This window comes from Vanacampus margaritifer, chromosome 9 (assembly GCF_051991255.1).
Source record: "Vanacampus margaritifer isolate UIUO_Vmar chromosome 9, RoL_Vmar_1.0, whole genome shotgun sequence".
NCBI lineage: Eukaryota > Metazoa > Chordata > Actinopteri > Syngnathiformes > Syngnathidae > Vanacampus > Vanacampus margaritifer.
In genome coordinates this window covers 21718100-21736133 of record NC_135440.1, presented here as the reverse complement: position 1 = coordinate 21736133, position 18034 = coordinate 21718100, and the positions used below count along the sequence as shown (strand labels likewise).

The 18034-nt window shown below is 44.6% G+C and overlaps 2 protein-coding genes across 3 annotated transcripts; both read left to right on the top strand.

The window, feature by feature from the left end:
• Positions 1 to 1002: 1002 nt before the first annotated feature.
• Positions 1003 to 4318, top strand: elp6 (elongator acetyltransferase complex subunit 6). Its single transcript, XM_077576679.1, has 7 exons — positions 1003 to 1312; positions 2283 to 2361; positions 2485 to 2555; positions 2805 to 2929; positions 3012 to 3213; positions 3272 to 3430; positions 3520 to 4318. Exons 1-7 carry the CDS (start codon positions 1259 to 1261, stop codon positions 3640 to 3642), a joined length of 813 nt encoding a protein of 270 aa, XP_077432805.1. The 5' UTR covers positions 1003 to 1258; the 3' UTR covers positions 3643 to 4318.
• A 149-nt stretch (positions 4319 to 4467) lies between these two features.
• On the top strand, positions 4468 to 17811 carry scap (SREBF chaperone). Of its 2 annotated transcripts, none has more exons than XM_077576677.1 (23): positions 4468 to 4902; positions 7485 to 7685; positions 7869 to 7989; positions 9393 to 9550; positions 9615 to 9835; positions 9913 to 10018; positions 10096 to 10268; positions 11436 to 11562; positions 12036 to 12148; positions 12224 to 12318; positions 12398 to 12496; positions 12565 to 12774; positions 13361 to 13743; positions 13807 to 13956; positions 14131 to 14323; positions 14404 to 14519; positions 14582 to 15035; positions 15101 to 15183; positions 15246 to 15328; positions 15421 to 15587; positions 15661 to 15741; positions 15846 to 16052; positions 16146 to 17811. In XM_077576677.1, exons 2-23 carry the CDS (start codon positions 7564 to 7566, stop codon positions 16389 to 16391), a joined length of 3708 nt encoding a protein of 1235 aa, XP_077432803.1. In that variant the 5' UTR covers positions 4468 to 4902; positions 7485 to 7563; the 3' UTR covers positions 16392 to 17811. The 2 variants fall into 2 exon arrangements, with proteins under 2 accessions (XP_077432803.1, XP_077432804.1); XM_077576678.1 differs by having other exon boundaries at positions 4468 to 4906; positions 7489 to 7685.
• Positions 17812 to 18034: the final 223 nt, after the last annotated feature.

Genomic DNA, 18034 nt, shown 5'->3' with positions numbered 1-18034 from the left:
ACACAAATTCATGTTTCTAGACCTTAAAATTGATGAACGGGCCAAATTTGCATTTCCATCCCTTGTAGTGAAAGTCAATAAACAATAAGATTTATCCCAAATCTACCTGGAAAACATAAATATTGTTTTATCAGGGAAGGCTCCAGGACTTTTTTTTCTCTCCCAGGACTAAAGGGAGGCTTGACCGATACATAGGAAGGCTGAGAAAATAATTGATAATATATTTTAGAATATCAAATAAAAAAGCTGGATGGGCTACACAGATTTCTGACGGGGCTCTCGCCCCCATTAGCCCCGATGTAGCACCATCCCTGTGTTTAAAATGTACGATGTGTCCCTGTGTTTAAAATTTACGATGTGTGGTCTATACCAGCTGGATGGATAAATGGACACAAATTTATCTATACACATAAGTGCCATATATTTTTGACAACTTGAAGCAAAAATGCACATTTTGATAACATCATGCAAGTTTTATTGTTGAAAACTTGGAAAGACTTTCTCATGCTGTTGAATCAGGACGTGTGCCAGAAATATTGACTGATAATCTTAATATATAGTTTACTTAACTATTAATGATACAAATGCATTGACAAGCATGAGAGAGCCCAACACTGCTCCCTGCTGACTCTACATCACATTGCACAAGGATGTCATTTATGTATAATTATATAAAACATGAACTACCATGTCTGTCGTCTTATTTATCTTCTAATAAAAAGCAAAAATACGCCAAATAATAATAATAATAATAAACAAAACTACAGTATATTGCTGTACTGCAGCTGTCAGGATAATACGCTACAAAGATCTTCTCTAAAATACAGATACGACACACTTCATTCATGTTCCACAAATACTTTTTATACTTGTTGTATTTTTAAAGTATGTTTATTTGTGTCATTTTTAATAAAAAGTAGACAGGCAGAAGCTATGAAAATTTATTATTTATTAAATGAATATAGCAGACAACCCTGAGCCATTTATACAAGGAGTAAGCCATTATCTTTTTCATCGTATATCTTCGGTCGCACGCTGCTACTTCAGGTTAGCTCAACAGTTAGCATCGTAACGCTTCTGCTCATGATGTCTATGATAATGTTGACTTTTCCTATTATATGATGATGGCCAGATAAAGCCTTGAATTAAGTAGTCTTAAGAATTGTGCCGGTGGGAGATTTAAGTAAGCGCTGAGCTCGTTTTGATGTGTTTGTGACGTGTAGCTATGCTGGCTAGTTAGCCGCTAGTTTGGCTAACAATGTTTGCAGAGCTCAACAGCATCTTGAACGTCAGCCCAGAACACTTCAACACGGTAAGACGCAAACGTGGCACGAAGTCACCATGTGCAAGTCATAAAGTAAGTCTTACACTTGAAGTTTCAAGCAATTAACAAGACTCAAGTAAAAGTAAAATGTTGCCATCCTAAATAATAATAATAATAATAATAATAATAAATCAAGTAACTTAATTGTTATTTCTTTAATCAGAGCACGAACGTCAAATAAACAATATAAAATAGTTAACATATTGTCTAACAATGCAACTTTATCGCTATAATAACAATACATCTGAGCTTTATAAAATAAGATAAGGCAAATTCAGCCACAAGAAATTGTCTGTAATAATGACTCAAGTGCGAAATGGAGTTCTTGTCACTAAAATTTGTGTGTGTGATCATGTGACTGTCTGGATCAATTTGATTGGTGAAATTGAGTCTAATTTTGCCAGTGGTTACATTAGATAGGTCAAACAGAGCGAAAACAAAACAAAACAAATATGTTGTAAACTGATAAAAACAAGTGGATGTGACAGTAAAAGTAGTGTTTCTTCTTAAAAAAAAAATACTCGGGTATGATGGCTTGATAAAGCCCTGAGAAGCCTTGGTAGACACCGCTGCTGGATAAAACCCTAATTTTCATTTGAACTGTTTGTGATACATATTTTCTCCCTGTTTTGGCTTGAAATTATGCACCTCTGACTCTCCCAGTACTGAAAGGAATTATCGATAATTTTTCCACAATCATGCTTTGATACGTGCTTCATAAATTACTCCCTTAATTTCTCGACGCACACTTTGACGCCTTGACACAAATAGTCTCAACACTAGCAAAATGTATGATGCATTAAAACTCCTCTGACAAGTACAATTTATCCCAAAAGTCCTAAAATTGCTGACTTTACAGTAAGTCTGGCTCTTTTCCTTCATACACGCTGCTGTGCGTCGTGTTTCTACTGATTATGAATGAAGGCTTGCTAACGCACGTGTTTTGTGTTGTTGTCAGGGAGAGTTTGTGCTGCTGTCTGACAGGCAGAGTGATGCCTCCTTCCTCATGCACCACTTCCTCGGATTCTACCTCAGAGGTTAACATGACACGTACAGGACATGTGAATGATATGACATGACAGCACAGAAGACAAACGCATGAATAATAGGCCTCTCAACATTGATAATTCACGTAAGTGTCGTGTTGTGTTTTGTTTCAGCGGGCTGTCAAGTGTGTTTCGTGGCTCTGGCGCAGTCGTTCAGTCACTACAGTGCAGTTAGCCAAAGACTGGTACTTCACACAACAGAAAATACATGTTTTGTATTGAATAAAATTTGATAAAACATGATCTAACTATCATGTAATTTAGGGATGGGCAACTTGTGATATTGTGAAAATGCCTTTAAATGTAATCATGTTGACTTTAGATTGATTCATTATTTAACATTCTCTTCTTATCTACTGTGCTGCGTCACACTGTGTGATCTGGCCAAAATATTAGGAGAAAGAATGCTAATATCTTGTATCTTGTGTGTCGAGGGTGTGAGTCTGTCTCAGGCAAAGGAGAAAGGTCAGCTGGTGTTCCTTGAAGGACTCAACGAATCCTTGTCCATCCTCAGCCCACATGACGCTACAACAGGAAGTGAGGCCATGGATTTCCTCAGGTGAAACCTCCTCCTTTTTGTCACAAAAAAATGCTCTGAACAAAAATCTGTCTTTTATTTGATCTCTCTGTTCTTTGTTTAGGAATCCCGGGGCCGGCCTGCGAAGTCTCTTCCGCTTTATTTCCTCCAGTGTCGATCATTCCAAGGGGGCAGAGGACGGTGGGCGCGGACCCCCCGTGCTGCTGGTGGACGACGCGAGCATGCTGCTGAGTCTCGGCGTCAGCGCGGACGCCGTGCTGGACTTCGGCCATTACTGCCGCGTCGCCGTCTGCTCACAACTGAAGGTGAGCCGACGTTTCCGAGAAGATTCCGGATGCGAACTGAACTTGACTTTGGCGGCAGGGCAATGTGGTGATGCTGCTGCGCTGCGACGGAGAAGACGACGACGAAGGGAGCGGTGACGACTCGGAGAGGCTGCTGAGGGGTTTGACTCATCAGTGTAGCCTCGCTCTTCGTGTACGGAGTCTCCCGACGGGATATTGCAGGGACATTCACGGACAGGTGAGCAGTCGCGCAGCTATGTATCGATGCATCGGGTTGTCCAAATACAATGCACGCTGTAAAAAATGTCATCAACACTTTGTGTTCAGGTGGAGGTGTGTGACAGGAGAAGACAAGCTGGCAGTCAACAGAAGAAAATGACTTTTCAGTACAAAGTCCACGACAGAGGAGCCTCCTTTTTTGCTCCGGGGACATCCAGCGCTGTTCTCTAGTCTCGGCACGTCAACGCCACGCCATTCCTCATGAGGGATTGGGGAAGATAGCGGACGAAGCCGGATGGTACAAAAGATGCTTGTCTGGATGCTTCTTTTAGGATTATGAAGAGTTATTTTATGCTCGACAGAGGATGTCCATGTATCCTAATTATGCTGGAAGAGTCTAAACTAAAAGCTACTGAACGTAGAATATTCCATTTCAAATCGCTACTGCCACCTGCTGGCGAAAAATGAAACTGCACATACCGTTCTTCACATACACACCACACACATACATGACATGGGTGTGGGAAATTCTAACCCGTAATTGTAATATTTATCATATGTGTGTTGCTGGATCTTCTGAAGCGTAACACGTCCACTCTGTCATAATGGAATAGCAATTCATATAAAACCTTTTCAACACTTTGAATTATATTAGTTAAACATTACGCAGTCAGCTTGCCGACTGAATTATGTTGCCAAGTCAAAGGCCACAGTGTGCTCATAAAAAGCTATCATGAGTTAAAAATGTCCACCCTGTCAGCAAACTCAGAAAGAGAATTTTGTTATCTGTATGCACATCGTCTGCTTGTAGTTAATTTATAAACCAAAAGTGTGGGCGCTTGATCGATACCATTGATCGCTCGTTCTAACGTTGTAACATCCAATGAAGTTGCATGGAAAATCTCAAGTGTATGCATGTGTGGTGAAATTATTTCACTCTTGACAATGTGAGTTTCACCAGATAAGAAACTACTTTGTGTGCAGAGAATTTTCCTTCCTAAGTACAAATGCACTTTGCTGATTTATAGTAAATATTCAAAATCATAGTTTGAATAATTGTATATATTAAGCTAGTGAATTTGGCTTTCTGTTAACTAAAACTACGTCATCACAATTATATTTAAAGAAATCATGAACTTTCGTGTTATTAGTATCACACTTTGAGAGTAACTCACCAAAAACCGTATGTATTTTTTTTTGTAAACGATTGACAAAGTTGTAGTGACACCGGTCAACCATACAGATGTCGCTGTGCGCGTCAGCTGCCCTGTCGGCGATGCCGTGAAGAAGTGAGCATAGCTTTGACGAGCTCGCGTCAAGCTTTTGTGGACTCTCAGGTTGTGCAGGTCAGCCTTGTGGACCGCGTGCAAAAAAAATAAAAAATGCCAGGCAACATTTAGCCTCTTTTCTCCGCCACACGACACTATTCCAGGCATCCAGCAGGACGAGCACCGTGGAGGCTGCTGCGGGGAAACCGTGACGTTCATCCAGGCAAGTGTAGCTTCGAGCTGCTTGGCTGCGAGTGTTGAAAAGTATTCATTGAAATTAATACTTGAGTCGCGTTACAGGGAATGTCCACAAAGTCTCTTCCCAGTTCAGATTTATATTATAATTTAGGATTTGCGCAACTAATGGTGCTCATATAGAGGTTTATTTAATGGGGCAACTCAAATGTGCTTATTTATGTTTGCAATAATTTCCACTGATGTGTTTATGTGCTTTTGTAAATGTACACTTTGTGGTTCTCACCATGATGAGTGGATGCTAACGTCCTAGCCTACCAATGCTAACGTAGCTGGCAGGCAGATAGACAGGTGCACTTTGTTCATTCCTTAATAGTGTTGAATTAGCATTACCTGTCAGGTAATGCTATTTAATGCGACTTTAAGGGATGTTATGGTACTGTACCCTGAGAAGCTAACAGGCTAATGCTAACCCACGTCAGATGGCAAACTTTCCCACTCGATTAGCCTTCCACATATTTTTACTTTGTTGTTGTTGTTGTTGACATTTTTAATATTCTTAGCATGAAGTTGTGCGTGGTCACATCTCATCATGATAGCATTTCACGAATTAAAACATGGAATAGGTTGCAAGGTAGACATTATTAGGTTATAGCATTAGCATGTGGCAGTCTCCTGCGTGTGAACATATCGTTTAATCTGTTTTATTGTGTGTGTGTTTTCATATATCTGTTATAACCGCATTTCGTGTAACTCAGGCGCAAAATTCGAGGAAGAGTAGATGTTTGACGTCACAGTTAATAACATGGTTAATATTCATTCAGCGTGGTTTAAGATCGGTTACGCCACTCAATATTAATAATAATAATGCATTTAATTTATACACACTAAATCTGCTCATTAAAAATGGGTTTATGTATATTTACTGACAAATGAAGGAAAATAGCTAAATGTGTCTAAACATGAGCGAAAAATACAATCTATCTATCTATCATCCACATTTGTATCTATCCCTCTGTCCTATCACTCTCTCCTTACTGTGCGCGTGTGTGTAAGAAGAGGGTGAGTGTGGTTTGTGTTGAAAAGTCGATGATCACATACTGTACATGTCGTTGGGATGCGTAATGATTGATAGGTGGAAGGAAGTCAGTACTGTGCAAGTGTTGCCTCACTTGCGGCAGCACATCTGATCCGATGACAGTCGCGCTCACATGCACAACGCCCTTGAATTACGTTGATGACTGCGTACATTGTCATGCTGCTGAAATATGGACATTCCTACAGGTTTGCCGTTTCAGGAAGTGGTTTTGACAAGAGGTAAGAGGCGGTTAGTAACATGTCGACTTATACCAAGTGTGATTTAATGTGTGATTTAAAAAAAAAAGAAGAAGTATTTTTTCGTGTATTTGTAATGATTTAAAGAAATGCATTATTTTGGGAAATTTTAATAGTTCATTAAAAAAACTTTAGCCGTTTGTAGTGTTTTCTTTTGCTGTCCTGTATTTTTTTTTTTTCCTCAGGAGATTTTCATGACAGTGCTTGTTTACCTGGTTCATTTAGTTATTTATATACAATTGTCCTAACTTTTTTTCTAACAATATAATGACACATGTACATTGTTTGTTAATATGTGTTTTGTGCTTGATGTTGGTGGTATGCTGTTTGTACAGCATTGTTCATATTTACTTTTCTTACTGGCTTGCACGGCTGTGTCCACAACCAGAAAAATTTCAACACAAAGGCTGCTGATTTGCCAAGAGGAGGGAGGGTCACAGGACTCTGTTTGAGGGGTTCTTCAAATGTTTGTTTGCCAGCATCATTTATTGCAACAATATCCGCAAAAATAATATAAATATTTTTCTAAGTTTTCAACACTGACTATGCTTTGTGAACTCGCTCCTCTGTAAGCAGTGTTTGTTAGCAGAAACTACGAAAACCCCCAGCAGGCTTCTTAGGTTCATTCTCACGGCCTTTTGTCTTAATCAGGAATGTGGACACGAGCGCGCCGGGTTCCACGTGCGCAACAAGCAAACATACCTCAAAGGAGGCCATTGTGGCGGCCATCTTGTGTTTACCGTGTCATCTATTAATAGCAACCAACATGCCTGCTTAATGCTCAGCTATCGGTCTGAAAAGTGTTATTGACGAACGTATTCTGTCGATTAGTTTTTGTTATTGTTTGTTCATTCATTCACGTTATTGAAGCGACAGAATCAACCAGTCATTTTCACTTGTTGTCTCACTCTGGGTTTAGCTTAGCCAGTTTGACGCGTATAATAATAATAATAATAATAATAACCAGTGTTGCATAATAATAACTGACAATTAACCAAATGTTGCCGCCTCACATTTTTGCTTCATAAATAGGACACACACCCATCGCAACAACAACGCACAGTTTAGCATACAAGGTAGCTATATACTAAACTTGGACCATCATTTATTAATTAATACTTTTTTTAATAGACCATTGTGTGTGTGTGAGAGAGACAGAGCCTACCGGTGGTTAAAGCCCCTACATTTTTTAAAAATAATATATTTTTGATATCATATTTTTATATTCTAAATTGCATATTCCTATCAATGATGAATATTCCATTTGCTCATCAGGAAGCTGAATGTGCCGCGGCGTCTGCTCGGCAGCCGCCCGGCGCCCCCCGATGGCCGGGAGTTGACGCCGCCCGCCACCATGATGCTGCGCGAGCAGCTGAGGGAGAAGATCTCGGCGGCCTTCTACCGCCACGGGCTGCTGTGTGCCACCTACCCGGTGCCCATCATCCTCTTCACCTCCGTCAGCATCCTCACCTGCTGGTGCGTACGCACGGCACACGCAACATCGCGCTGCACCAGTAGCGGCAAAGTTACGGTTTCCTTCGGATGACGATGACTGAAAATCATTTGTTTGTTTTTGTGCTCAGGCGTCGTCGAATAGAAAAATGGTGTGGCATCCATTCAGGTTGCATGTGCTCTAATGTCTTTCTCTCTTTCTGGCAGCTATCCGTTACTGAGGCTCCCCCTTCCCGGCACGGGTCCGGTGGAGTTCAGCACAGGCGTGCGGGACTACAGCGTTCCTTCGCACGAGCCTCAAGGAGACCTCGGAGAACGGCCTGATTGGGTATCTAGCCACGCGTTTTATTTCAATTTTTTTTCTTGTCTCATATGCACAGTACAATACAGTGATGACCTTGAGATACAAGTGACCTGAGTTTTTCAAGATGCTAGCTGTCGTTTGAGCGCAAACTTGAGCAGCAGTTTGTCAGCTAGAATGAGTAAATACTCTTAAAAAAACGAGACTCTACGCTGTTTATTGCCACTTTCAGTTGAAGTTGAGCTTAGCCTTAAATCTGCTAGCCTAATGCTAATGCCAACATATAATAGGAAACTGCATAGGCACGGGCTAATGATTAGCATCTATGTGGCAGTGTATAATCCTTTAGCAACGGATATTTGAATACAAATGATGCAGCAATATAATAGTAATCACAGTCGGATATTCTTTATCCTTTGCAAAGAATGACTAATGTTGCTGCGGAGGGAGGAGTTGTGACCGTGCAAAATGCGACAAAGCTTGTTCATTTTGGTATTGTATTTAATTGTCATTTCAATATGTTATAATTTCGATTCACAAGAGTTCAGTTCGACTCGATTTCAACTTCTTTTCCTGATTCACTTCACTTCGATCCAATATTGATTAATTATGGAACATCAAGTTTTCTTAAATATCAAGGCCATGATAAAAACTCCACAAAAAATAATTTCCAAATAAAAAAATTTCGGCAGAAGTAACTGATTAAATGATTTAGTATTACAATATTATAATTATAAGTGTTACATAAACATTAGCATCAGCAAGGATGAGATGAAAATATTTTCATAATTCTATAAAAGTAATAAAAGTACAATAAGTCAGGTCTTTCATGAATGTAAGAAAATACTTTTAAATTCATGTGAACAATAAATGTCAAGAAAATAGTAAAATACAAAAAACCCTGTGCCTTCTAAAATTCAAATTTCTTATGAATTTATGGAAGAAAGAGATATTAAAATAATCGATTCATGGTTTTATGAATCGATATCAGACTTCAGAAGTAAAATCAAATCGATATTGATCATTCGATTTAAAAAAAAAAAAATATATATTTATATTATAACCCAGCCCTAATATTTTTAGAGTGTACAGCTGGACGGAGTCCAGGAAAAAGTTCCCCACGGGGAAAATAAAAGTATATCGTATCGTATCGTATCGTATCGTATCGTATCGTACACTATTCTGTTCTATATTTTTGAGTGCTATTTTTTCCTCATTCCGAAATATTATTTCGGAAGGCTGCAATGGACGAACAGTATTTCTATTCATTTCAATAGGGAAAGATGAATTCACATACAAACGTGGTCAAGAAACAAATGAGCCAATTAGCTTTGCTGCCACCTTGTGGCATCTCTTGCCGTTTTTAACATTCCAAGTGTCAGAAAGAAGAGGAAAGCGTGCGTTTGAATGACATGCCGATGTCGCCACAGTACCAGGGACCTCCGGTGGCGTACATCCAGCAAGTGTTGGTGAAGGCGGCGGTGTCGCCGTGGGACAGCAGCCTGGTGCCGGCGGACGTGTTCCGCTCGCCGCTGGGGCGAGTCTTCAGCCTGCTGGATGAGATCCGCAACCACGTGCACGCTGACGGGTCGGTGATCCAATTTCGAACACGCGATGAGTGGGATTTTAAATGTTAAAATCCTGGTCATCAGCTCGGGGGTCCGCAGCCTGGAGTCGCTGTGCCTGCAGGTGACGGACTTGCTGGCGGGTTTGCGGCGGATGCAGTCGGTGCTGCCGGAGCACGGCTGCCTGCTGGTCTCGCCCGCCAACTACTGGCAGAACCAACGCGAGCTCTTCGACGCCGACCCCAACCCCTTGAAGACGGTCCAGAAGCACGAGCCCAAAGGCCTGCACACCTCGGCCACGCTCAGAGGTGGCCGCCGCCAAACATCGATTCACGTTGTGGCGTTTTTGTGTGCGTGAGGTCACGTTGGTGCGTTTGCCTTCCAGACCTTCTGTTCGGCGTTCCAGGGAAGCTCACCGGCGTCAGTCACTACAACAGGAAGAGGATGGTGACGTACACCATCAGCATGGCGCTGTCCAGCTACGACGCACGGTGACCTTTCGCTTCCGCGTTTACGACGCCGCCATTACAATGGAACTAAGTGCTTAAAAATGGCGGTGGTGTTTCAGGTTCCTGGGCAGCCTTCGCGCCCGCCTGAAGCAGCTGCACCCGTCCACCAACTGCAGCCTGAAGAACGAGCGCATGGTCCACGTGCACTTCAAGGAGGAGATCGGCGTGGCCGAGCTCATCCCGCTGGTCACCACCTACATCATCCTCTTCGCTTACATCTACTTCTCCACACGTCAGTATCGGCTTCCTCTTCGCTTCTTAGTTGCTTTTTGTGTGCCAAGCTGGTTCCGTTAAGGATAATCTCCCGCGCTTGGCTGAGCCGCCGCCAACTGCCAGGACAAACGTTGGCTCAGTTGCCAAAGTCCACAACTTGATGCTGATTACATTTGACATTGTTTGACATAAAGGAGACTCGCTGTGTTATTTTTACAGCATTTAAAAAAAAACTAACAAAAAAACATTCTTTTTTTTTTAAACGTTTCACAAATCTGAAAAGGATAAACAATGATGATATTCCGACGAAGCCAGCAGCTACTAATTGTTGCCAATTTAGTGACTTTGTGGCTATATTAATGATTTATTTTTTCTGTCTAAACCCAATATTATGGAGGGCCAAAAATGTCCAAAATAAATAAAAATGGATATGAAAATATTTTAAAAATTAAATACAAAAAATAAATAGATATCAAAACACACATAAATAAAATATAAAAAAATAATACAAAAATAAAAAACAGACTCCAAAAAATAAATGTATCAATAGATTTAAACATCAATCAATAAATCAATTTATTTATTTCATGCTGCAGATGCTGTTAGCTTGAAATGCGTCATGAAATGTTATTCAAATGAGGGGGCGGTCCTAAGCGTATTATTTCGTATTTCATTTTTGAATTCTATTTTTTATATCCATTTTTATTTTCACTTTTATTTATTTATTATTTTTGACATTTCTGGTCCTCAATACAGTATGACTGTTTGAAAAAAATATATATATCAATAAAGCTATTAAAAATTGCATCACTTTTCCCAGCCTTGCTGCCAACTGTAAATGTAAATTAGACCTACTTTTACATCACCGTTAGGGTTAGGGTTTGAAATTGAGAATGTTTTGCTCACAGACATTTTTAGAACTATTGATTAACTACAGATTTACCTGTTTATTTAGTTAGACACTTTATAGGTGGACAGGCACTGTAGACGCACAACTATATGATTAGCAGCATTAAAAAAGTCAATTTTACACACACTAGCCACAAAATGGTGGCGATTTTGGGCTTGTGGGTGAAATGTCAACATTTCAGGACCTAAAGTGTGTGTGTGTGTGTGTGTGTGTGTGTGTGTGTGTGTGTGTGTGGACAACAAAGTGAACTAATCTTGACTGAAATGATGTTGACAGGTAAGATCGACATGGTGAAGTCCAAGTGGGGTCTGGCTCTGGCAGCGGTGGTCACCGTGCTGAGCTCGCTGCTCATGTCGGTCGGCCTGTGCACGCTCTTTGGCCTCACGCCCACTCTCAACGGCGGGTACGACATGCGCACACACACACACACACACACACAAAGGCTTATCAGTGGCCTACTTGCAGTGATTTGTGTAAACGTTGACTAGTGAAGTAATTGCTATCCTGATATTGACGCCGCACGTCCGTCCAATCACGTGAGAGAATGCCTGGGAAGCAGACGGCATGGCGTGACGAGCTCCATCCAACAATTGAAGCAAGCATCCACGCTCGTACGCCATTGGCCCAAACGCGCACACACGCCACTACGCCAGTGTTGACCTTTTTGAGCACTTTCTTATCGTCACATGATGCTTTCCTGCTACGCGTTGTGACATAGCAGATCACGTGACCTGAATGCTTTTGCTTACAAAACAAACCAGGAAATCATAATCAATTGTTTTTTTTTATAAAATATAAAATAATCGAGTGATTATTAAAAAATAATAGATTGTTGCAGCCTTGCTTACCACGTTTGAATGTCTTTTGTCCTGACAGGGAGATCTTTCCATACCTGGTGGTGGTGATTGGCGTGGAGAACGTCTTGGTCCTCACCCAGTCTGTGGTGTCCACGCCCGTTGATCTGGAGGTGAAGCTGCGCATCGCTCAAGGTAAGCGTGGCTGCGCATGAGATGATTGAAGTACGTTGACATGGCTGGGATTGGACTGATCTTATATCCGTGCAGGTCTGAGCAACGAGAGCTGGTCCATCATGAAGAACATGGCCACCGAGCTGTGCATCATCCTCATTGGCTACTTCACACTCGTGCCGGCCATCCAGGTTTGCAGCCTTTGTGGGTTCTGAACACCTGCAATATTGTGGACTGTTTTTGAGCGACTGTTCACACGGATGCTTGTAGGAGTTCTGCCTGTTTGCTGTGGTGGGCCTGGTGTCCGACTTCTTCCTGCAGATGTTCTTCTTCACCACCGTGCTGTCCATAGACATCCGCCGCATGGAGGTTTGCACATCCACTTAAGGAGACATTTTTTTCACGAAAATCAATAATCAGTGAAAATATCTTTGCAGCTGGTGGACCTGCACGGGAACATGCGGACCGAGGACAGCCTGCCGGCGTCCAAGCCCTCCCATCTGCGAACGCGTTCAGTGCCCCCTCCCCCGCGGCCCCTCCCTCACACCATTACTCTGCAGACCACCACCAGGAACCTGCGCCCCCCCAAGAGGTTGCGACTGGTCTATTTCCTGGCGCGTACGCGACTAGGTCACCGCATCATTATGGTAAGAAGACCACTTAAATTGGTCCAGCTGGTCCTGTTTTAAGTTAGAATGCAATGGGGACAAACTCTGGTCTGAGTGTAACATGCTCGGGGTCCCCGGTTTAATGTCCTCGGGATTCTGATTGTAACGTCCTCCTGGTCCCGGATGTAACGTCCTCGTGGTCCCGAATGTAACGTCCTCGGTCTTTCCAATGTAATGTCCTCGTGATCCCGAGTGTAATGTCCCCGGGGGCCCGGAGTGTAACATCCTTGGGGTCTGGATTCCGGAGTGTTACATTCTCGTAATTCCTGCCTCGTTTGCAGGTGAGCATGGTCACTTGGACCAGTCCTGTTAACCCGGTTTGAGTGAGAATCCATTGAGGACAAACTCGGGTCCGAGTGTAACATCCTCAAGGTCTGACTGTAATTAATTCTATTTTATATATAATTAACTGAGTTTAATGTCCTTGGGATCTAATTGTAAAGTCCTCTGGGTCCGAGTGTCACGTCTGAGTGTAACGCCCTCCAGTCTAAGTGGAACTTTTATCTGTTTTTAAGTGTAACGTCCTCAGGGTCCAAGTGTAACATCATCAACGCCTCGATTGCAGGTCAGCACGGTGATCTGGATCGGCATTCTAGTCTATACCGACCCGGCCGGAGTACGCACCTACCTGGCCGCACAAGTGTCGGAGCAAAGTCCTTTGGGAGATGATGGGGGCGCAGGTCTGACCCCTCACCTGGAGGTGGCCCCCGTCTTCCGCGGAGGTGACCCGACCAGCACCCTCACTGACCGCCTGACGCCGGACCCGACGCCTTTACCTGACAAGCAACTGCAGGGCCCTCCAGGCTCCAAGGCGGAACCCCTCCCCCAGTCCCCACTGGATGTACCCCAGATCACCTGGGGGGCCGAAGATGAGGAGGGATGGAGGAGACTCTCCTTCAGACACTGGCCTTCACTCTTCAGCTACTACAACATCACTTTAGCTAAAAGGTGAATGCCAGGAAACTCTTTCAGTGGAGGCGGAGCTAGTCTTGATTTCTGGGCGTGTTTCAGGTACATCAGCATCTTGCCTGTCATTCCCGTCGCCATTCACCTGAGCCCCCAGGAAGCCATCGAGGGGCGCCACCCTCAGGACACTCAGCACCCTCTTTCGCCCATTCCCAAGGTGGCGGCGGATTTCCAGACAGACTTGACGCTGTACAAGTACGTACTGACACTCACACATGCTAGAGATCCGGGCCGGTTATCGGTGCCGATATTTGGCATTTTGACAAATAACCTGCACATGTAGAAGTGGGGTAATTGGGGGGACATTACAGCCCAGTTTGGATTGTGGCCCACCTCCAGCGTTCCGGTGTTTTCTGTCCTTCCGTGCAGGGTGGCGGCGTTGGGCCTGGCAGCCGGCGTCCTGCTGGTTCTGCTACTTCTCTGTCTCTACCGACTTCTGTGCCCGCGAAACTACGGCCAGAATGCCGGGCGCCGGCGCCGAGGAGACCGGCCATGCGACGGCTATGGGTACTGGCCACCCATCAGCGAGATCTCGCCACTTCTGTTGCGGGGACACAGCATGGTGGGAAAGAACTGATCTTTCCTGCGCGTTGCGTGCCACGCCGCCCGCAGAATTTGATGTTTACCTTCGACGTCTTGCAGGACATCGAGTGTCTGGCCAGTGACGGGATGCTGCTGGCCAGCTGCTGCTTGGCCGGACAGATTCGGGTTTGGGATGCCCAGACTGGAGACTGCCTGACTGTCATCCCCAAGCACGGGTAAGACTCATCAACTTAAGTCTCACTTTGAGGTTTTCGAATCTTTATGCCCCCCCCTCCAGGTTGAGGCGGGACAGCAGCAGGGACTGCTGGGAAAGCTTCGGCTCCGAGGGTCCCGACCCCTCTCTGAGCGGTGACAGCTTGTCTGAGGACGAGGGCTACCAGGTGAGGCACCGCACCACCCCCAGCCGGCCGCCCCTCTTCAAAGACCAACCGGACCTGACGTCGCTCATCGAAACCAACTTCAACTCCCCGCCGGCCTGCCCCCACGCCGCCGCACGGCCCACCGGGGACGGCTTCGACTACGGCGACCTGGTGGCGGACGCCTACATGACACACAAGCCGCCGTCACCCTCGAACTTGTTCTCTCCCTCCTCGTCCTCGCCGCCCCACACCCGCCCAAACTTCGGGGACGCCTGGGACGCGACGGCCCTGGATTTGGGCGGCGGCTCGGTGTGGGCGCTGGAGCTCAGAGGGAATCTCATAGCTGCTGGGCGGAGCAACGGAAAACTGGAGGTGTGTACAGGAACGCGTGTAGATTTTCTTTTTGCGTACATTGTGTAACGGTGCGGTTTTTGCAGCTGTGGGACACCACCGAGGGCCGCCTGCGCTGCAGCAGCGAGGGTGCGTCCGGCATCACGGCGTTGGCCTTCCTCAACAACAGGTCTGCTGCACTTTTGTCATCTTTGAAACACCATCAGCTGATGCATCGGTGGTCTTTGTCAGAATCGTGGCGGCGCGTCTGAACGGCTCGCTGGACTTCTTCAGCGTGGACGTCAACAAACCTCTCGCTCTGCTTCAGTACCGAGGTGAGACCACGTTTTACGCGCCTCAATGCGTGAGACACTTGAAATATTGACATTCTTTAATCCATCATTTTTTTCACCGTTTTTTGTTTTAGGCACCCCGTGCCGAAGCGGCGTCCCCTCCTCGCCCTGCTACAGCAGCGAGGACGCCATCAGCTGCCAGCTGACGCGCTCGGTCCAATGCGCCCACCAGAAGCCCATCACGGTGCTGCGGGCGGCCGCCGGCAGGGTGGTCACCGGCAGCCACGACCACACCGTGCGGGTAAGGGCTGAGGCCGGCGCTGGGAAAGGTTGGGAAAGAGGTCCGAATGTGCTGAATGTTTACGCGTGCTCAGGTTTATCGTCTGGAGGACTCGTGCTGCCTCTTCACACTGCAGGGCCACTCGGCAGGAATCACCGCCGTCTACATCGATGAGGTCATTTCCTGTTTCTTTCAAGTGACTGTGATTTGGTGACCGCGCATGCGTGCGCATGTAACGACGTTTCTCAGCGTTGTCTTCCGCGCTTTTTGTTTCGTCAGACGATGGTCCTGGCGAGCGGCGGCCAGGACGGCGCCATCTGCCTGTGGGACGTCTTGACGGGCAACCGCGTCAGCCATGTTTACGGTCACCGCGGCGACGTCACCTCCCTAGTGTGCACGCCGCTCTGCATCATCAGCTCGGGTTTGGATGACCTCATCTGCGTGTGGGACCGAAGCACTGGCATCAAGCTGTACTGTATACAGCAGGTGTGTGTGTGTGTGTGTGCGTGCGTCTGTTTGCTCCACCTCGCCCGAGTTTGTTTCTTTTGACTACCTGTGCACGTGTGTTTTCTTTCCCAGGAGGCCGACTGCGGTTCCAGCCTGGGTCTGATCTCAGACTCTCTTCTGGTGACTGGCGGTCTGGGCTGCGTCTCATTCTGGGACTTGAACTACGGAGACTTGATCCAGACGGTCTACTTGGGTCCAAGTAGCGACGGTCAGGGCGTGAGGCAGCTACTAGTCCTCAACAACGCTGCCATCGTATGCGACTTTGGCAGCGAACTCAGTCTGGTCTTCGTACCGGCGGTTCTGGAGAAACTGGACTGAGGTCTGAGATCTGATCTTTATTTGACGCCCTGTATGCTGCTTGACCCGGAAAAAATCAGCCCTCTCTCATAGAAAGACAAAAAAAAAAAAAAAACCTGCTGCCTCGTTCGCATTATGTGCGAAAATGTGACCTGCTGCCTACTATGTACACCTCCAGGGGGCACTGTTTGTTATGTAAGCATCAATTATTTATTAGAGGTACTTTATTATGGAAGCTGGGCGATAACGTGGTCATTTTTGTTGTTGTTGCAAGCTACAACAGACTTGCGCGATGCAGACTGGACTTTTCACACTGCACTTGGCAATGCACTGTTGACAAACCCACCTCATATTGGACAAATGTTCAATTTCGAGAGTAGCGTATAGGTGAGGGGCTGGCGGGGTGATTTCAGAGCGCTAAGAAAAGCCCAATCAGCGAATCTGTTGATAAAAAATGTGCACGTGATGTGGTCTACTGGGTTGCGGACCTTATTTTGGCGGGGGCAGGATGTTGCTGAACTGGAAGCTGCAGTGCACACATGTTTACACGACAGCAATGTGTGGTCGAAACTTGAAGAGGTCATGTGACTCTCACCACCGCTCTTCTGCTTCGTTCCTTTGGCGCAGGGGTGGGCAAAGTATGACCTGCTCTCCTTTCATTTGGCCCACCCAGCAGTTACATTAGTAACAGTCCCTTGGTGTTTGTTGCATTCATTTAGGTTTTTCTTTTTCATTCTCATTTAATTATTTATGTATTGTGCTAAAAATATTAGCACAATAATTTACATGTATTAAATACATTTTAAACCGATTTACAATAACCAAGTTAAACCTATTTTGGGAGATAAGCTATTTTACTGTAATGAACAATTACACATAGTTGCCCTTTTGTAATTATTTTTGACTAATTTGATCAATTCAAAAATGAACAATTAAAAAAACGTTTTTAACTAAAATGAACTATTACATATACTGTACATTTTCCCTCTTTTATTATTATTATTTTTTTTATGTAAATCTTATCCATGAATGAGCTAGATAGCCCATGTTGTTGTTTTTTATTAAATGCCCACCCCTGCGTTAACGTTTCGCTGCTGAACTCGTGACTTTTTGGACCAAACAAAGCAAACGTAGAATTAAGAATGTATTTTATGGTCTTGTGTCGCACACTAACTTAAGGCTCTTTAGGCACTTTTGTGTTAGCACATTTTGTCCGTTTTTTTCTTCCATGTAACTTAACGTCAGACAAATGAGGGGAGTAGGGGTCCAAGGTGTCCACACCAAGAGGATCAAATGAACGTTATTGCATAGAGGCAGAAGCCCCACCCCCCGTCCCTCATTGGCTGGCTGTGTGGGCTTAAATAGTAACATAACTTATTGACTTGTTTTGTAACAAAAAACTTTTTACTAATTTTCCAATAAATACACTTTGATATGACAAGGATTTCTCATTTTTACTTTCACATTTGCGAGTTAAGAGTTGCAGGTGCGACTTAAGTCGCACTTGCGAGATGCAAGAACGGCAGATGCGACTAAATTGGTCTCACGAGGTGAAACGCACCGGTTTGATTTACGGTGTTTTGCTTTGCAAAATACAAAAGCTACATGTGCGACTAAGTTGGTGGTGCCAGCTTCCTGAGGATCCAACATAAAAACTGAACAAT

What these genes read in the sequence shown, in the direction of transcription:
- elp6 (XM_077576679.1), top strand. Translation starts at nt 1,259, where the DNA reads ATGTTTGCAGAGCTCAACAGCATCTTGAACGTCAGCCCAGAACACTTC. An exon ending in GTGCAGTTAGCCAAAGACTG is followed by an intron (nt 2,556 to 2,804) that starts GTACTTCACACA and finishes TTGTGTGTCGAG; the next exon opens with GGTGTGAGTCTGTCTCAGGC. An exon ending in GAGGCCATGGATTTCCTCAG is followed by an intron (nt 2,930 to 3,011) that starts GTGAAACCTCCT and finishes TTCTTTGTTTAG; the next exon opens with GAATCCCGGGGCCGGCCTGC.
- scap (XM_077576677.1), top strand. Translation starts at nt 7,564, where the DNA reads ATGATGCTGCGCGAGCAGCTGAGGGAGAAGATCTCGGCGGCCTTCTAC. An exon ending in AACCACGTGCACGCTGACGG is followed by an intron (nt 9,551 to 9,614) that starts GTCGGTGATCCA and finishes CCTGGTCATCAG; the next exon opens with CTCGGGGGTCCGCAGCCTGG. An exon ending in CCGCCGTCTACATCGATGAG is followed by an intron (nt 15,742 to 15,845) that starts GTCATTTCCTGT and finishes TTGTTTCGTCAG; the next exon opens with ACGATGGTCCTGGCGAGCGG.